The 18,770-nt window shown below is 38.9% G+C and overlaps 1 protein-coding gene across 1 annotated transcript; it reads right to left on the bottom strand.

The window, feature by feature from the left end:
• Positions 1-2,332: 2,332 nt before the first annotated feature.
• On the bottom strand, positions 2,333-16,086 carry slc6a11a (solute carrier family 6 member 11a). The gene is made up of 15 exons (XM_083771788.1): positions 15,913-16,086; positions 15,113-15,300; positions 13,780-13,914; positions 12,614-12,754; positions 9,896-9,983; positions 8,468-8,600; positions 8,044-8,178; positions 7,758-7,861; positions 7,331-7,455; positions 7,051-7,163; positions 6,819-6,956; positions 5,940-6,042; positions 5,148-5,248; positions 4,479-4,655; positions 2,333-4,036 (listed from the first exon to the last, which is right to left on the bottom strand). The coding sequence occupies exons 1-15, from the start codon at positions 15,918-15,920 to the stop codon at positions 3,887-3,889; spliced, it is 1,839 nt and encodes a 612-aa protein (XP_083627914.1). The 5' UTR covers positions 15,921-16,086; the 3' UTR covers positions 2,333-3,886.
• Between the last annotated feature and the right edge of the window lie 2,684 nt (positions 16,087-18,770).

Below are 18,770 nucleotides of genomic sequence, written 5' to 3' on the forward strand. Positions count from 1 at the left end.
ATACAAAGACTGTCAACTGTGAGTGGACGACCCAATTAAGCATTACACTTGTTTACAACAGGGTCCACATTGTTCAATTCATCAAAACATTTAAAGACATACAAACATTTAGAGACATACAAATAGACATTTCTATGTAGCTAAAGAACAGAACAGGAATTCATCATATGGGAAGCAAAAAAGGGAAAAGATACAATATACAGTGAGGGAAAATGGGGGGGTGGGGGGGATTCAGATTTTACAGAGGCCAGTTTCGAATTGCAGCCATCCGTAGGTGCCCTTTGAGAGCGGTTTTGAAGGAGTCAAGGGATTCACATGTCTTAATGACTGTTGGTAGGGCGTTCCACATTTTGGTGGCATAGGAGCGAAAATAATTTAGTCCCTTGTTTGTGCCGAATCTGGGTTGCACATGGTTTGTTGCACTCCCTCTGGTGTTGTGGGTGTGGACTTCGTTTACATTAAGGAAGTATTTAGACAGGTACATGGGTATCTTGGTGGTGTATCTAATCTTGTGGACCAGACCCATTGCAAGATGCTGTACTCTGTCGATGACCCTAAGCCATCCCAGCCTGTCAAAGTGGGCAGGGGTGAGGTGGGTTCGGGGGGTGAGGCCAAGTAGGAGCCTGACCAGTTTGTTTTGGGAGGTCTGGAGCCTTGTTTTGAGGGCCTTTGAGGTGCTGTGGTACCAAGAGGTACCACATAGTCAAAGAAACCTTGTACGAGGGCTCCTGTTAAGGTCTTCAAGGTGTTTTTGCTGACCAGTGAGGAGATCCTGTAAAGGAATCTTGTTCTTTGATTGACTTTTTTGATTACGTTGGTGGCCATTTTATCACCGGAAAGATTGGCCTCCAGGATGGAACCTAGGTAGGTAATTTGATCTTTTCGTGTGATAATATTGTCACCCACTCTAACCAAGAAGCCATCTGCCTTGTTGAGTTTACTATTTGATCCGAAGAGGATGGATTCAGTTTTTCCCAGGTGTAAGGATAGTTTGTTATCAGCGAGCCAGGTGCAGATTCTACCGAGTTCAGAGTTGAGGGTCTTTTCAACCTGCAGTTTGTCCGAGACCAGCAGTGCTGAGTCATCTGCGAACAGGAACAAGTTGCAGTCACAAGCTGAAGTCATGTCGTTAACATAAATTAGGAACAGTAAAGGCCCTAGTATGCTTCCTTGTGGGACGCCACAGCTCACTGGGAGGGGAGGGGACAGTGTTCCGTTCACCTCCACCATCTGTTCTCTCCCCTCCAGGTAGGATTGCATCCAGCTCACTGATGTGCTATCAAAACCAATAGCTTTAAGCTTGTTAACCAGTATGGAGTGGTTCACGGTGTCAAAAGCCTTTTGGAGGTCCAGCATGACCATGCCGCAGTATTTTCCAGCATCCACCTCGTGTTTGATGTGATCGCTCAAATAGAGGAGGCATGTGTCAGTGGAGTGGGATGTTCTGAAACCAGATTGGAACTCGTACAGCAATTTATTAGTGGCAAGATACTTTTCAACCGACTATTTTTTCCATCACTTTCGAGATGGAGCCATTGCTGAAAATAGTTTAAATATACATGAGGACTTTGGAAATTGGAATAGCGGAGCTGGCGTTACATAGAAGACAAATGCATCTGGAATATAGGCAGGGTTTTTTGTGATTAATTTGTAATGCTATACCGACCGACGTTTGTGCACAGCAACACTCTTGAAAACGAAATGTTGCATTGTAATAAAATAGATCCTAATATGAAACGGCATGCAGTGCACAACACAACAATACATGTCCAGACAGAGAATGTGAATTGGTCCTTCTGTTTTTCACACATCCAGCAGAGAAAATACATTTCACTGTTAATGTTGTAATCTTTCCGGGGTGTAATTAACAGACTGAAATATGATATAAGCATGTATTTTAAACATATGAAATCTAGGGATTTCTTTCATTGGTGATTGCCTTACACAAGGTTGCCTGCAGAGGTCACCAACAGTAACAATTTGAGCCCTGACTGTTAATCTTTGCCATGAGATTAAGGTGGGTGCTTAGGCTACACACTTCATAGAGTACAACATTGTAGACATATACAGTTAGGATAATAATATAATAATATCTCATTTTGGAGGGAACCAGGGAGATAAACGAATTTAAAATTGATTAGAAAGGAGGGATGGTGAATTTTACAAATTATAAACATATGCTGGCACCAGGACCGGTGTATTATGCATGCATTTTTAAAAGAAAGCAACATCTTCCATGATATATAGCTATAAGCACAATTAAATGAAAAACAGATGAAAAACTAAACGATAAACGATAAATGTATAAAACAAAACATATTGAATAAATTAATCATATTTTAAACACTTTCTTTATTAATGTAGAAATAAGAGACAGTTACCTCAAGACAGACTCATACAACAAAGCATAATAACTTCAAAATACAAAAAAACGAAATCAAATGAATGAGGAAATTCAATAAAATCAAAAACAATCTTTCTCTTAGCTGTTATTTTAATCCCGCACTGTCCATCTTTATCACAAGACATGTTAGTCCCACATCCCTTACAGACCTGTCAATCCTCCCAGTGTAGATTCCAAATCAGGGCTTATTTCTAAATGTAACTAATATTTTAATTTCTCTTGTTTGTGAAGTTTTCTAAAGACAGACAAACAGATAATAAGGGGTATGATATGCATCGGTTTTCTTAGTACATTCCCTTGGATTATACCATCAAATATATTTAGCTTTTCTGGAGTTATACCTACGTGGCGTGTATTTGCGTTTTAGCCAATTACAGTATATTTTAAGAGCCTAAGATGGGTGTTTGCTCTTTCTGTTTAGGGCATCTCGGCAAGCGCCTTTTACTATCAACATCTTCCTGTAAAGTGTAAATCCTCTAATGTTAAACAAAACATAGTGTGTAAGTCAACATTAACAACTAATGGTAAATACTGACATAAGCCAGAATGCTATCAATAAGTAGGTCAACAAGCATTCTGGTAAAATGATCTGTTAACCATACATTTCATTATGTAATCAAATTTTCCCCGTTCCTATTTCTGCAGAGTGCTGCAAGTTCTGGCGTTCTATTTTGATATTTAAATTGATTTGATCAGCCCATGGTGTCTAACACAACAGTATACTGTTTACTTAATCACTTTGATTGAGTCATACTTAATCATAATACTACATCATACTTAATCATTATGATTAAGTATCATGAGAATGCTATACTGTATGTTCCTTCTCTTACTTGATCCTCATGTGCTTGTAATAATCGTAAGTAGAACCAGTCCCTGAGGAAGATGTGTTGCTTTTGGTGAATTCCTTTGGAATTACAATTCTGGCCCCTTATTGTTCTTTACCAGGAAAACCCAGTGCTATTAATGAACAGATTATACTGTTACTTGAGAGAAGACAGCTGGGTTAAAGCTTTGTTTTAGTTTGAAAACGTAAACAAATAAAGCAAATTTGATCAAACTTTGCTATTATTTTGATCCGAACAACTACATTAAAGCAGATATATAAAACTAAATGTGTTTCATTGAAATAAAATGAATGGCTAATAAATAACATCTGAATCTTCATATAAACAGTATTGTATAAATTGAATACATTCTGTATAAAAAATACAGTCATCTCAGGCATCTCAATGAGTGCCACACTGAGGTTTGTCTTCTATAAAATGTCAATAGACAACACTTTTCGTTGTAAAATGCTCACCGAAACAATAGAGGCCAACAGAGAATGTTCATTATGACAATGTATTTGCGTTACCTAATGTCAGGTATTGTGCTGAAAATGATTATGTACCGGTATACTCTGCAGCATGATTTCCTAAAAACATGAAAATACTTTACTTGTAAAATAATTACAGGTAAAGTATTTTTTTAAACAATTTCTCACAATTTTATCTCAATATCAGCTCCACCACTTTCCTTGTAGTCATTGTTGGCAAGAAGAAGAGAGCCACTTAGGTTCAAAGGACATTGCTCTGATGTTTGCTTTGGACTCTCAGGCATGTTTCCAGGGTGACAGAGTAGTTTGAGCCTCTGCAGGAATATGTGTTGATGTGAAAACAATCACAACATTGGTTAACAATTAGACTAGAAAATGAGACTAACAAACATGTTATTATTAAATTATGTTACTTCATTAAGAGAGAATAATCTAATTGTATATAGCATAGGCCTCAAATCAAATTCAAATAAGTGTGTCAAGTGTTTAACCTTGGCAGAAATCTGATTAGAAAATGACTCAACCCGAACTCAATTAGAAACGGATGCAGAACAATTGTGTACTGTATTAATTATCAACAAAACAGGAATCATAGGATCCTGGCTGTCCTGAATCGCAAAAGTATTGCTAAACAAATCCCCCAATATTTCCAAATCTTGTTCCACTTTTGTCATTATGAATTTACCTTTATCCGTGTAAAATGATATAAGACATGTAGATAAGTAGGCATACATTATATAGAAAGTTTTGTCTTACCTGCCATATAGTCCCACTCCCTTTCATCTGAGACACCTTGAAGACAATCCATAGAGGTACCAAGAAAACACAGAAGAGTCCAAGGCACCAGCCTAAAGCATAAGCCCAGTTTGGGTACACATAGGTGTTGTTGAACTTCAGAGGCTTGTACTTCACCACTGAAAAGATGAAGGTACTCTGATGGGAGCAATAAAACGGCATGTTTTCATACAGTTCAATTAATTGTCATTAGTTTTTTCCCTATTGTTTTAATCTGTGGAATATATACTGTTCAGTGATGTGTTCTTCAAATACTTAGTCTAAACTCTTTACTGCTTAGGGCGACCTTGGACGAGTTTTGAGCAAAGTCACAGACTGCCAAGGACGACTTTGGACAATTAGTAGGTTATTATTTTTTATGACTTGGGGCATTTTATTCAAAACAGACCAATCCTGCAAACTTTGGAAGCCAATCGAAATGTAATATGATGCACATGATATATGAGATAGGCCTAGTGTGTACCGATTTGCGTGATGTATGGATAATATCTGAACCTGAAGGAACTAATATCAACGTCAGATATGTAAATGCACTTAGTAGGAGTTTTGTCCCCTCAGCCTCAGCCAAACTAACTAATCAAATAACTAGCTTATTTATCCTTGAAGGGATCAAATAATATGTCAACTCACCAGACAAATGGTAGGAGTAATATATAGCCAGCAATACTTCATCAGCGGCCAGGGCCGATAGCCAATCATATCTTCAATGTTGTCATAGAGGCGATCTGCACCTGCAAATACATGTTTCTTGTTGTTTTTATGTTTAAAGGCTTTTCTGCCTTTATTGATAGTATCAAGTGAAGACGGACAGGAAAGAGGGAGAGAGAGAAGGGGAGAGACATGCAGCAAGGGTCGTCATGAATGGGACTCGAACACGCGACGCACTGTCAGGCCAAAGCCTATATGTGGCATGCACCTGGACCACTTGGCCAGCGGGTGCCCCAAATACATGTTTTTTAAATTATTATTATGGATACCAACATAATAATGTGTGCACAATAGAATAATGTGTGTACCATCTGAGCCAACACCAAATACATGGAAGGAAGGCAACAGTACAGTACAGTACAGTACAGTACAGTACAGTACAGTACAGTACAGTACAGTACAGTACAGTACAGTACAGTACAGTACAGTACAGTACAGTACAGTACAGTACAGTACAGTACAGTCAACAAATCAAATCCTAAAGGCCAATTTAATTTATACTTACGTTGAATGACTGTGTTGCTCGACAAATAATTGATTTACAAATGAGACTGAGAAGCTTATTGTCCAAACTCAAGATCACTAGAGTTGCTTATCGAACAACAGGCTGAGGTTTACTCGTTGTTTCTAAACAATTCACAAACCACAGAAAACTAATCCTAATGCATTGTAAGATTACCCTTCACAGAAAGGTTGATAATTTTGAAGACTTACCATATATCCAACCAATGGCAACTGACTGGCAAACCGAGAGCAGAAGTAGGTTATTGCCACTGCAAACGTAATGGTCAAAAAGTTGGAGGAAATACAAGCCCCCCTGCAAGAAATGAGATGGTATGATATTGATATAGACAAATTTACTCAAATAGTAAATCCATTATAGACACTTCACACAACCTGAACTTTGAACATTCTGTGGATTTTCTGTTGCCTCTGTGCGTTCTGAAGCCTTTTGAGCTGCAATGAAAACAGGCAAAAATCCCTCAACAGTGACATCTGCTGGCAAATGATTATGTCATATATGGGATTAGTGGACTCTTACCTCACAGTCCACAGGCAAATCAGAGCAACAGAGAAACAGAGAAAATCTACTGAATGTTAAAAGTTCAGGGGTTTTTTTGGGTGCAATTGAGCTTTTTTTTATGTCACGATCCCTTTAATTTATTAATAAATAATCGGATCAAATTTCAATAATAAAAAAATAATCAATTGTTTGGTGGAAAATGTTATTACCGTGTTATTATTGTTATTATCTTTCTCTCTATCTCTCATATATATATATATATATATATATATATATATATATATATATATATATATATATATATATATATATATATATATATATATATATATATATTTATAGAAAATAATCAATAGTTGCAGCCCAATCAGACAGGTTAACTTTTTCCACAGCTTTGTGTGTTTGTGTGTCCATAGCACGGAATGTTATGATTTGATTGGCTGAGCACAGAATGTGATGATGTATGATGATAAGAGCACCCCTCACTTCACACAAGTGTGAAGCTATAGAATTTCTTATTGCCCACGATGCAGGACAGGTCACTTGTAACTAATGTAGGCAGGTCTCACCTCTGTGACAAGTAGGAGACCAAGAAGAAAGCAAACCAAGCAGAGACACAGTAACAGCAGCTCTCTGCGATATCCTTTCCGAAAAGTAGTTGGGAACATGTCTGTTACCGAAGTCATCAGGCACTCCAGGCTGACAAACTGTTAGTGAGACATCAGTGTGATGATAAAGATTGAAAGGTGCGCTGTCTCATTCAAACTAATTTAATATAATAAAACCTTTTATCTCACTCACCTGTGTATCTGCGCCCAGCAAGATGACCATGACGAAGAAGCATATAGACCATAACTGAGGTAAAGGCATCATGGCTACCGCCCGGGGATAAGCGATAAATGCCAAGCCAGGACCTGCATTTACATAGATATTCATTTAGTGAAATGAATGGGATGATTCTTTTTTCTAGGAATTAATAAATCCAATTGCATACCTCAGAATATTCCCAGAGATATACTGCTCTTATGTAGTCCATACATCTATATTTGGTATAACATTATGTGTTATATGATGCTCTTACCAGTAGCAGCCACTTCAGATATTGGCAGTCCCTGTTCATATGACATGAAGCCCAAAACAGAAAAGATGGCAAAACCTGCTACAAAGCTGGTGCCACCATTCACCAAACATAGAACAAAAGTATCCCTGGAAAATGAATAGCCATGTATCAATCAATCAATCAATCAATCAATCAATCAATCAATCAATCAATCAATCAATCAATCAATCAATCAATCAATCAATCAATCTTTGTCTTGCAGTTGCAATTGTCTTGCAGTTATTACTATGATGATGATGATGATGATGATGATGATGATTACCGGTATATACTTTATTAATATGTAAGAAAAATTGGTTATCTTGACAAAACATCTCTAGCTTTTCAACAAAAAGTATAAAAGCGCTGGGTTCAAATATAAAAGATGCACAGGTGGGTTATAGCTTACCTATAACAGTTATTATTATACTGGTTGTAGCTGCCCAGTGCAGTCAAGCTCCCCTGACAAATGCCAAAAGAGAAGAGCACCTGTGCACCAGCATCCATCCATACCTAAAAATAGATTCAAAGGTAGACAGTTATGACCATAAACATATTCTCCATGAATGGTCATAACTGACAAAGTTATTTAACCGTTTAAGTGCATACAGTATGTTCAAACTTTAAAGTGAAGCCAGGTGCCAGCTTCTCTTGGTTATTGTGTCAAATGTTTGACTTGCTGATTCAGTACTTACTTGGGGGTCCACCAGCCTTATGGGATCAGGGTACAGGTAGAAAGCTATGCCATCCGCGGCTCCAGGTAAAGTCAGTCCTCGGGCCAAAAGAACCACCAACATTACATAAGGGAAGGTGGCTGTAAAGTAAACAACCTATCAACAGAAAGGACAGTGGTGTTGGCACAGACAAAGTCAACTTCTGTTATCATAACATTCTTTTCCTCTCTGAAAATCTGTTGTGATAAAAATAAACGTGTTTTATGTTTGTCTGCCCTTAATCATGTACATGCATGCTCATCACGCACGCACGCACGCACGCACGCACGCACGCACGCACGCACGCACGCACGCACGCACGCACGCACGCACGCACGCACACACGCACGCACACACACACACACACACACACACACACACATATATATATATATTCTGGGACTACCTTTCCAGTGGATTTGACTCCCTTCCAAACACAGAAGTAACACAGTGTCCAGGCCAGGATGAGACACAGGACCAACTCCCACCGCAGGCTACCAATTTCCTCAATTCCTCCTGATATACTCAGTACTCGTCTCCTGAAAGAGGAGTCAGGAGTGGATGAAGTATTTTGCCAAACTACTGGGACAACATTTCACAACAGGAAAGCGTTAACACGTTGGAGCAGTGGTAGGTAACAGGAGGTCCATGGGCCAGAACTGTCCGGCAGCGATAATAAATGGCCCGGCAAATAAATGTATAAATAATTGACAGTAGTTCTCTCTTTTGGATTAAAAAAAACTAAGTTTCACATGCCTTAAACAATAGACTGTTTCACTCAGTTGTAAGAAGAGACCTTGAACAATGAAAGAGTTCTTGTTCGTAAGGAGGTGTGTCTTGATAATATTTTCTATTTTAACTTAACTAAATATCATCTAAGTGCCACATTCAAGGAAAGTGCCTGTACAAACTTATTACACAAGCATTTCTATCTGCACCTATAACATTTTGATCACACACACACACACACACACACACACACACACACACACACACACACACACACACACACACACACACAGACACAGGTGTTTACATGCTATAATTACATTATTTCACCACATATTACACAAATAGAACATAAGAATAGAACAATATATATATAAAAGTTAAAAACAAGAACACAAAAACTTGTCCCTTTAGGAGCATTTTGTCCAAGAGGCTGGAAATCTATTATAGAAATATTATTTAGGCCTACAGTGCTATAACAAAATACATACATAAATGGATGCACCTGGGACGTATCCTCAGTGATGTATCCCAAGGTCATCGGGGTTTCGGGTCTCGCAACATCATACCCCTCACTCAGGTGAACCAGGGCCACACAATCCGTTCCTCCTGAACTACTCTGCCGGGACTGGGAGGTACCATTCTGGCACATGGAAGGACTAGGCTCTGTGGGTTGACACCTGTCCGGGCCCCTCCTACGTCTCACCAGGTCCACTCCTGCTCTCACCAGGTCAGGCCCTATGCGTTGCACCAGACTCCCAGCACCAGGCACTTTATTCAGGAATGGTGGATTCTCAAGCCGCAACGGCTCCACCTTGCCCTTGGTGGTGCCGCAGGCTCCGCTTGAGGCTTGCATGACCCTCCTAAAGGCCTCACCGTGGGTTTGTTGGGCTTCTTCCTCACGGAAGACACAGGCTGGGGCGCTAACCCATACTGCTCCCGGGTGCCGTCTAATTTCCGGCTGCCACCCGTCTCTCCGGTGGTCACCAGACTATTCCTGGTTGTCACTTAGTCTATTCCTATGCTACTACGTCCACGAGCACATATGACACAAATGTGCTGGTAAAGAAGAAAATGGTTAGACAAACAAGTAAATTAAGCTTACTCCCAGAACTCTGTGGCAGGAGATGTTGCATTTACAGGTGCTGTCCAATTGGCAGACACATTCCTTTTGTCAAATTCAACACATGCATCTATGAAGAAACAGAAGGGGGGGTAGAGGGGGGGGGGGGTAGTTAATTTAATATAGACAGAATTAAATGCAGGTAAAACAATCATATTGTACAATTAACAGCTAATCCTATTTATCCAATTATCAGGAAATTCCTGTTGTCAGTTGTTGTCTTCATATTACGGTACATAAATATGTAAATGTTTCCCCTGAAGGTACAGTATATCACGAGAACAACTTGAGAGATTTTGTGTAGAATGCACCAAGTACTGTGCAACTCAGGTCTGTTTTACTAAGTATAGACTACAGGGTCTAAGACTCTAAAGTGGTTAAACTGAAGTGATTTATGATTTATGAATTCAAAATATTCCAATAATTTCAAGTATTCTGCGGAACTGCTGACAGCACCCTAGAGTATGGTCCGCCCGCCTGCCGACTGGTCGTCCGGTCCTCCCTTAAGCTAATTTTATAATATTTAAGAAAAAGTATGTCTATGGCTGATGAACATGTTCATCACAAGCTGGCATAACGATGACCTCTGGACATGACATAAAGGAAACAGCAGTTGGCCCACATATTTGCTTCTCAATGCTTTACTTAAAGGTATATTCAGTGATTTCACTTAATTCAAATATCACTTATTTTTTTGTTTTGTTGTGATAATCCTCCCTACTATAGAGTGTGCTGACCATATAAGGAGTTCCTCCCTGTCCCCAGTTAACCCCTGGGGGTCAAAAAAACCATAGGTTTCGTTTTTGACTCTATCCTGATTGGACGAAAGGCTTAGGTCCCAGCCAAAAACGAAACCTAAGGTTTTTTGAGTGAAATCACTGAATATACCTTTAAGGTTAGTTCCCAGAGATACAGGAAGAAGTCTCTATGGCTATAATTATAGCCTTATTCTCTGTTTAAATAAGCCTGGAGGACAAGGTCACCAGTCAACAGACAACAGTTACTTAACTATCATCAGCCAGGCCTCCAGCTGTGAGCCTCAGAGCATGTGGCATAGCTTCATGACAGAACTAACCCTCATCCACAGCTAGCATTACACAAGAATCACTTATCTCAGTTAATCAGTATTGACATTCAATATCTCCTTCACAACTTGATATAGTTGTAAAGTTGTGAACTTGATATAAGTATCCTTTTGCTTCAGTTCATAACCATTTATAGTTGCATAATTTGTCTTTGTAGGGTAATAGTTCAATAACTGAATGAAAAAGCTTTAGGGAAAGAAACTGTTTAAAAAAATATGAAACAAAAATACAAGGACTATAATCTTCTCAGTTGGTCTAGAGTGTTGAGTTATGTCCTAACAAAATGTTTACTAATTTACAAATCATTGATTTGGGGGAAATCATTATGCACACCTATATGGAAATGTTCTTTGATAAAGAGAAAGGTGAGCACTTATCAGAAGAATTGTTCACCGTTCACGTGTATTGGGAGCACTGGCGGAAATAGTTTATTAGAAAGGATCACCAGCTAGGGTGACCAGATGTCCCCCTTTGCGTGGGACAGTCCCTCATTGCCAGGACTTTTCAGGCGTCCCACAAATTGAGACCATGTCCCACATTGTGACTAGCAGTGTTCAAATGCCTTATAGTCCCCTAATAGTTGGCTTTCTGTTGTAAAGCTCTCATTGCCTCTTTCCTGCAAAATGTAGCCTACTATTAAGTCTGTTAAAATATCATGAGAAATATCCCCTAGGGCCTAGGCTACGGTACCAAGTCAGCCATACCACCCATGACCAAAATTTGCATTTAAAACCAAATGTGAGATCAGAGGGGTTTAATAATAAAATGATAGGCATTATTAGGCCTATGGTCGAATATGACATCAATGCATTTGAGTAATAAGTTGCTAACGCCGCCCTGTCCCCCCGGTTCCACACAAATACTTCTGTCCCTCAAATTAACAGTTTGGATTTGATTCTGGTCATCCTAATTTGATATAAGAGGCAACCTTCTTACCGGTATTTAATTTTGTTTACATGTTAGAATCAAAGGTTAAGTAATAAGTTGCTACTCCGCCCCCTATACCGTCCCGTCCCACACAAGTGATACTTCTGTCCCTCAAATGAACACTTTGGATCTAGTCACCCTATCACCAGCACTTACTTTAGTTGGTCCTTTTAGGATTTCATGTTTATTTGTCAAACGCCCAAGCACACGAGTTCATACACAACGGACGTCTTGTCCCGCAGGTGTATGATCTGCTGTGCTGTGTCATTCTGACTAAATAAACAAGAAATGGTCGGTCTCTCTCTCTCTCTCTCAAAAAAAAAGAAAAAGAGAAAAAAGAACAGCTCATTCAGAATGCAGAAAGCTGCTAGTTATAACTAGAATCACGAAAGCTGAATACATTACTCCAATTCTCACGTGCACTGGCTTCCATTGAGCATATAATTGATTTAATCTTTAAACTACTCAGTGGTTTATAGGGCCAAAATAATACATCTCTGACTTGAGATGTGTCAGGTTGTCCAGGGTCGGTCTGTTCCCAGAGTTAAAACATTACAGTGTTTAGTTATTGCCACACAAATAGTTGGAACAAACTTCCAGAGGATCAGAGGCTTTTAGCCTATGCCCACACATAATGAAATGAAACAATGTATGTTCCTACTAAACCACGTCAACCTGGTATATTTACCTGTGTTCCAGGCATTCTTGCAGCTGGCCCATGGAACCTCTGCACTGAAGGCATAAAACAGGTAGAAGAAAGCCCAGGCCTGGATGATGATGTAAGACACTGCAGCATATGCAATCACTACCTGGGTGGCATAGCCGATCCCTGAAGAGACAGAAGTAACCTGGTGACTCAGGATGAACTTTTATTTGGAAAAGCTGACGAGAGAACATTACCTACACACAGTGTGAGCATGGTCAAAATGAGACAAGTGGTTATCAAAATCCAAGACTAGACCAGGGAACATAAATTATACAGAGGTTCCCAAACATTTTCATGTCAAATTGATGAGATGCAGTCTGTGATGCGCTTGCCACAATAGTTCCTATTGTCCCTGACACATTACCCTGTCAGCCTCATCCTTCAGACAGCCAGACAGCCAGACAGACAGCCAGACAGACAGCCAGACAGCCAGACAGCCAGACAGCCAGACAGCCAGCCAGCCCGCCAGCCAGCAGTGGCTCAGGGATAAAGTGGCCGTTTTGTAACCGGAAGGTTCCCAGTAGGCTACTCAACAGTTTTAACAACTTTAGGGTACTCAAAATGTCTGTGTTCACATCACAATGGGGCTCTATGGGCAGGCAAGTAGACTACTGTATATTCATTTCTGAGGAACCATCTCGCAATGAGGAGGGGTGAGACTTCCATGTTATTGTGTAGACTCCATCCTGGGCCCTTTCTGTTGTGCTGTGAGGGTCCATGTCTCAGCCCCATACAGCAGTACTGACTCCACTAATACATTACTACATGTATTAGGCCATGGACCCCCATTTCAAAATATGGTGCCAAGGGACAGGATTTTTGTTTTTAGTATAGATTCAGTACCGAATTCTATCATGTCTATACTGGAGAGAGATCTGAATAGCCATTCTTATACTCCTTGCCTTGGGTGGCTACAGTAACTTCTAGCAGGTGAAATAATAGGGTAATAACTAATAAGAAAACCGACCCCCTGGAAATGTCTCAAGGACCCCGGACCCCACTTTGAGAAGTGTGTGTGTGTGTGTGTGTGTGTGTGTGTGTGTGTGTGTGTGTGTGTGTGTGTGTGTGCGTGTGTGTGTGTGTGTGTGTGTGTGTGTGTGTGTGTGTGCTGTTTGTTGTTTGTTTGTCTTTGGAGTGTCTTTTCTGACCTTCAAATAGGGGGCAGAAGTGTCTCCAACAGGTGATACATCCCTGAGATGTGTACTGCCCCATGGTAGTCTCAAGGAGGAACATTGGAATCCCACAGGTGAGCAAGAACAGGACATATGGAATCAGAAATGCACCTGTAAATCAGTTGAAAAACATATTCACTGACTGCTTTCATGTCTCATATTCACACACACACACACACACACACACACACACACACACACACACACACACACACACACACACACACACACACACACATGTCAAATCAATGTTTCCACCTAGGGAGCAAGTTTGACGAGATAGACCAGATAAGGGATACATCAGCACATTTCACACCAAGTCAACAGGGTGTGAACAGGATATGAATTAGCAAGAGACACCTTGAAATGTAAATGTCACCTAGAAGAAGAGGCTTTATGCCTGAGTGAGGTCCAACTCAAATAACCAAAACATATATAGTTTTAAAAAATAGCCCAAATTTAAGTAACCCTAAACTCTAACCCTAAACTAACCTCACAGGAAGCCACGGGCTAGTCATGAACCTGCCACTGGCATCAAAAGCTCCTGAATTCTGACACTCCAATGTTGACAGCCCTGGTCTATAGTAGTCAAAAGTTATAATATAACTTTGTAACTACTTACTCTTCTTGATACCAAGTAATAAGTAATGTAGTTTTATTACTTCTTAAAGGAGTAATAAGTAACTAGTAACTAACGAAGTAAGTAACTACTAACTCTTCTTGAGTAACATACCCAACACTGCATGACCTTACAGTTATATTTGAATTTATTTCAGTTAAGCTATCGGATAAGAATAAACAGCATGTGCTGTGTGGCTTTTTATGTATATCACCTATGTTTAAAGACAAATGTGCAGGACAGCATGGGAACATACAGCCTGGGTAAACTGAAATGGTTTATGGCTGTCCCACTATATCATCTTGACTAGCTTTTACAAGATTAGGATTTTACAAAGACTACATGCAAACACAATGGCTTTGGAAATGAATTGGACATTGACTGAATGTGCTTACTTAGTGGAACATAATCTTGAATTTAAATCAATCTTATTTTGAGACTAACTTAACAGTTTTTCTATTATTATTGTATTATTCATCTTTTTGGGATGCATGTACAGCAGAATTCCTTACATATTTTCAAAATAATATGACTGCCACTTAAATGTTCCACACGGATGTGTTACATAACTGCTTCCAAATTGCTTTCTTGGAACCTCTTGGAGGTTGTGTTCTCTCTCACACATACTTAAAATACCAATGTTGAAACAAATGTACATATCCTATATTTATGCAAATCAATCATTCTTGCCTCCTCCATTTTTGTAACACAGATACGGGAACCTCCACAGGTTGCCCAGCCCAACCAAGGTTCCCGCCACAGCAAGCAGAAACTCCACTTTGTTAGCCCACTGGCCTCGGTCCAGTAGAAGTTGTCCTTTCTTTACCAGACCGTTTTCTTGGCTAGATCCTCCATGGTCGTTTCTTTTAGGACATTCCCTTTTCATGTTCACAAAGAGACAGGCAGAGACAGGCTGGATAAAATATCAGTAGAATGAAAGTTGGCATGGAATACTGTACTTCATCCATGACAGCAGGAACAAAACAAGCCAGAAATGCCCCAGGTTATTATGACGTGTGTTTTAAGCTCTATTTATGTACAGCTGAACTTGAGCATGCAGCCTTATCAAGGCTGCATGGAAGGTCAACTGTGGATGTCATTATTAGTATAAATGTGTTTTTCTTTTTTCCAATTATGTGTGAACGTTTTAAATTCAGCTTAGACAAAAATAATTGTCTGTTCAGAAAACTTGTCTGTCTTGCACATTTGAAAAAGAAAAGCAAAACTCCCCAATATTTGAATAAAAACTACTTATTTCATCTTAAAAAAAAGAAAGGGAATGTCAGCAACACCTGTTCCCTTATATCTTTTTAATCTAGCATTTATCTTCTACTGTTTCTTTCTTCTTAACAGAAGTTTGTTTCATTTCTTTATCTAAAGCAACTTTGGGTACTTAAAAAAGCGTTATAAAAAATCTGATCTATTATTATTATTATTAGTACTCTCCTAAATCTTATAATAGATACATGTGTATAAACTAAAGTACTTACCCTTCCATGATGAGTATCCCCTGTAGCCTTGAACAACAATAACAAACTGATCAGTATTCCTCTCAGCCAGCGTGCTCTACAGGATCTTTAGAAAGGCAAGATGTCATGAGCAGGACCAGAGTAGGAATTTAGGAAACAAAGAGACATTGTTATCACTTCTTTTTGAAAAATGCCTAAATCCTTCACTCTTCATGATGTTTTAACGATATAGACAGGCAGGTAGGCTTATGACAAGCCCCCAGGGCATCACTTCCTTGCTGTATTTTTCCACTGAGACACGAGCTTCAGCTTGGGGTGAGATTGGCTCAGTTGCTAACAACTAAACCAAATCAGCTGAGCCTTCTCTGGCATGGCTTTTAATTAGTTCAGTTATTTGGTTGATTAGGAACTTGCCATTCCATCTAATAAGGGTTAATAATAATCAGGATTCAATAATAATAATATTCTGCATGCTGTACAACATTAAACATGCAACAAGCTAAAATGAGATATTTGGGACCAAATACCTCAGTATTGATATTGTGACAACATATTTACGCCTTGAGAGTTTTTGCCAAATAATCATTGGTGATACAGTATGTCTATATAATAAGTTGGTAAAGGCAAATAAGAAAATGACTATAGAACAGTCAGTTTAGAAAATGATATCACTTTACTGTAATGAAGCCTTAAAACCCAAGAAAAAACAACACTTATGCCATATCATAATATATGGTATCCAAAGTCCAAGACTATATGTTGTCTCATCTCATATCACAATATCGACATTGTCCAGTCAGGTAGACTGGAACAAAAGTGACTCAAATGTTATGTGTGAGGTAAGGGAATTGAAGTCATCATTTTCACATAATTTCTGTGAGGTCAGTGGGTCTAGACTAGGCTTTGAGTTGACATCTTTTAACACATTGAGAGGTAAATAAACTGGAAGTTTCAGTTGATCGAGTTTCAAATGGTACATTCAATGATCAAATAACAGCAGTACAAGTTTCGTGACGTCTTATGTATTGTCCAGTTACCTTTAGGGGCTTGTTCTTCTGTTACACCTAACTAAATTATTAAGAGGAGGCTGTCATAAACATGTTTAGGCTGTATGCCAGGCAGTGACACCCAAATATACGGTTGAAACAATAAAAGCTCTGCTTTATTTGTGAGGATCTTGTTTTGATACAATGACAATCAAATAACCATAAAACAAGACAGACAGACAAATCAACACAAAACAAGACTGTGTAAGGCATATATTTACAGTTGGCTGGAAAATATGTATTAATAACAAAGACCATGCTCACTGAACATTTATATAATTAAAATGAGTTTACACACAGGCAGATGCAAGTGCATGCTCAAAAGAAGTCAAACAATATACACCTGCAAAGCAGTTATTAAATAATCATTTCTGATGGAAAACATTGTGATGTCCACTGTGAAAGTAATTTGTTCTGAGAAGTTTTATCAGTTGCAGGTGGCTACATATTTTCAAACAAAGGTTTCCCACTTTGAATGATACAAAGTAAATATTTTCCTAACAGCCAAATGCACATTTTGTGCATATCTCAGCTGCTAGTTATGGCTAATTCATACTTCATTGTATGACTTGTTGTAAACAACACATTTTCAACCAAATAATTGTGTTTGAAAATCTGTTGTTTTAACAGAGCAACATGGTCATATAACAAACAATAAATTAGGTTTTGGAACTGTAATATTTATTCATTCAACATAGGTAGGCTACCCCCCGCATCTGTGCACATACACACAGTACTCACCACGCACGCACGCACACTTTAGATGGCGTTCTAATAATTTCACCATCTTCACATCTTTAAGGTCTCTTTCAAACACTGTCAATGCATGCATGTGTGTGTGTGTGTGTGTGTGTGTGTGTGTGTGTGTGTGTGTGTGTGCATGTGTGTCTGTTTGTAATACATTGGTTTTCAGAATCAACAGCCTAAAGGTATGTACAGTAGTCTGCAACGACAGTTCTTTCAAACAAAATTTATATGAGAATGCTTCAGCAGCGCATATTGAAATAGCTGACTAAAAATGTTCTACAAATACATCAAAATTACATTGTAAATGCTCTACCTTTAAAGAAATTACACATAATAGGAATTTCTTTACTTTAATGCATTTATTGTTACTCCGAAGGACATTAAAGATATGAGAGTAATACAATGTTGAATACTTTCATAGGTGGATTTTTTAATAATGGCAATTACATTTTTGTCAGAGGTTTTGGACAATCTGTCTGTAGATGAGTAACATTTGGCATGCTCACTTGGTATTTCATACAGGATGGGATGGAGAGCAGTACACAGTCAAATCCTCAGTGTTGATCACTGAAAGGGTTAGTTCAGATTTTTGAACTTAAAGCTGTAGGAAATTCTTAATATAGTGGTTGCAAATGTATTAATGTATTGCCTGAGTCCATTGTACATGATACAATCATGATACAATTACACCCCCTGACATGATGTACGAGTACACCCCCTGGACATGATGTACAAGTACACCCCCTGGACATGATGTACAAGTACACCCTCTGGACATGATGTACAAGTACACCTCCTCCTCCTGGACATGATGTACAAGTACACCCCCTGGACATGATGTACAAGTACACCCCCTGGACATGACGCTAGTATGTTGCAGGAACTTACCCTAATCCAACCCTTAATATTAAGTAGTAGCCTAGTAATATTTAGTGGGGAGCATTGGAGGCCACTCATTAAAAATGAGTGAAAAATGAAAATTAAATATATCCACAAAAGTAGATTCATTTGTATTGTTGACCTGTTTCTATACTTTCGTTCAACTTTGACCCCTCTGTCACATGGAACAAACTTTTTTTTTGTGCT

Source organism: Protomyctophum parallelum (genome assembly GCF_964188405.1).
Source record: "Protomyctophum parallelum genome assembly, chromosome: 8".
NCBI classification, from domain to species: Eukaryota; Metazoa; Chordata; class Actinopteri; order Myctophiformes; family Myctophidae; genus Protomyctophum; species Protomyctophum parallelum.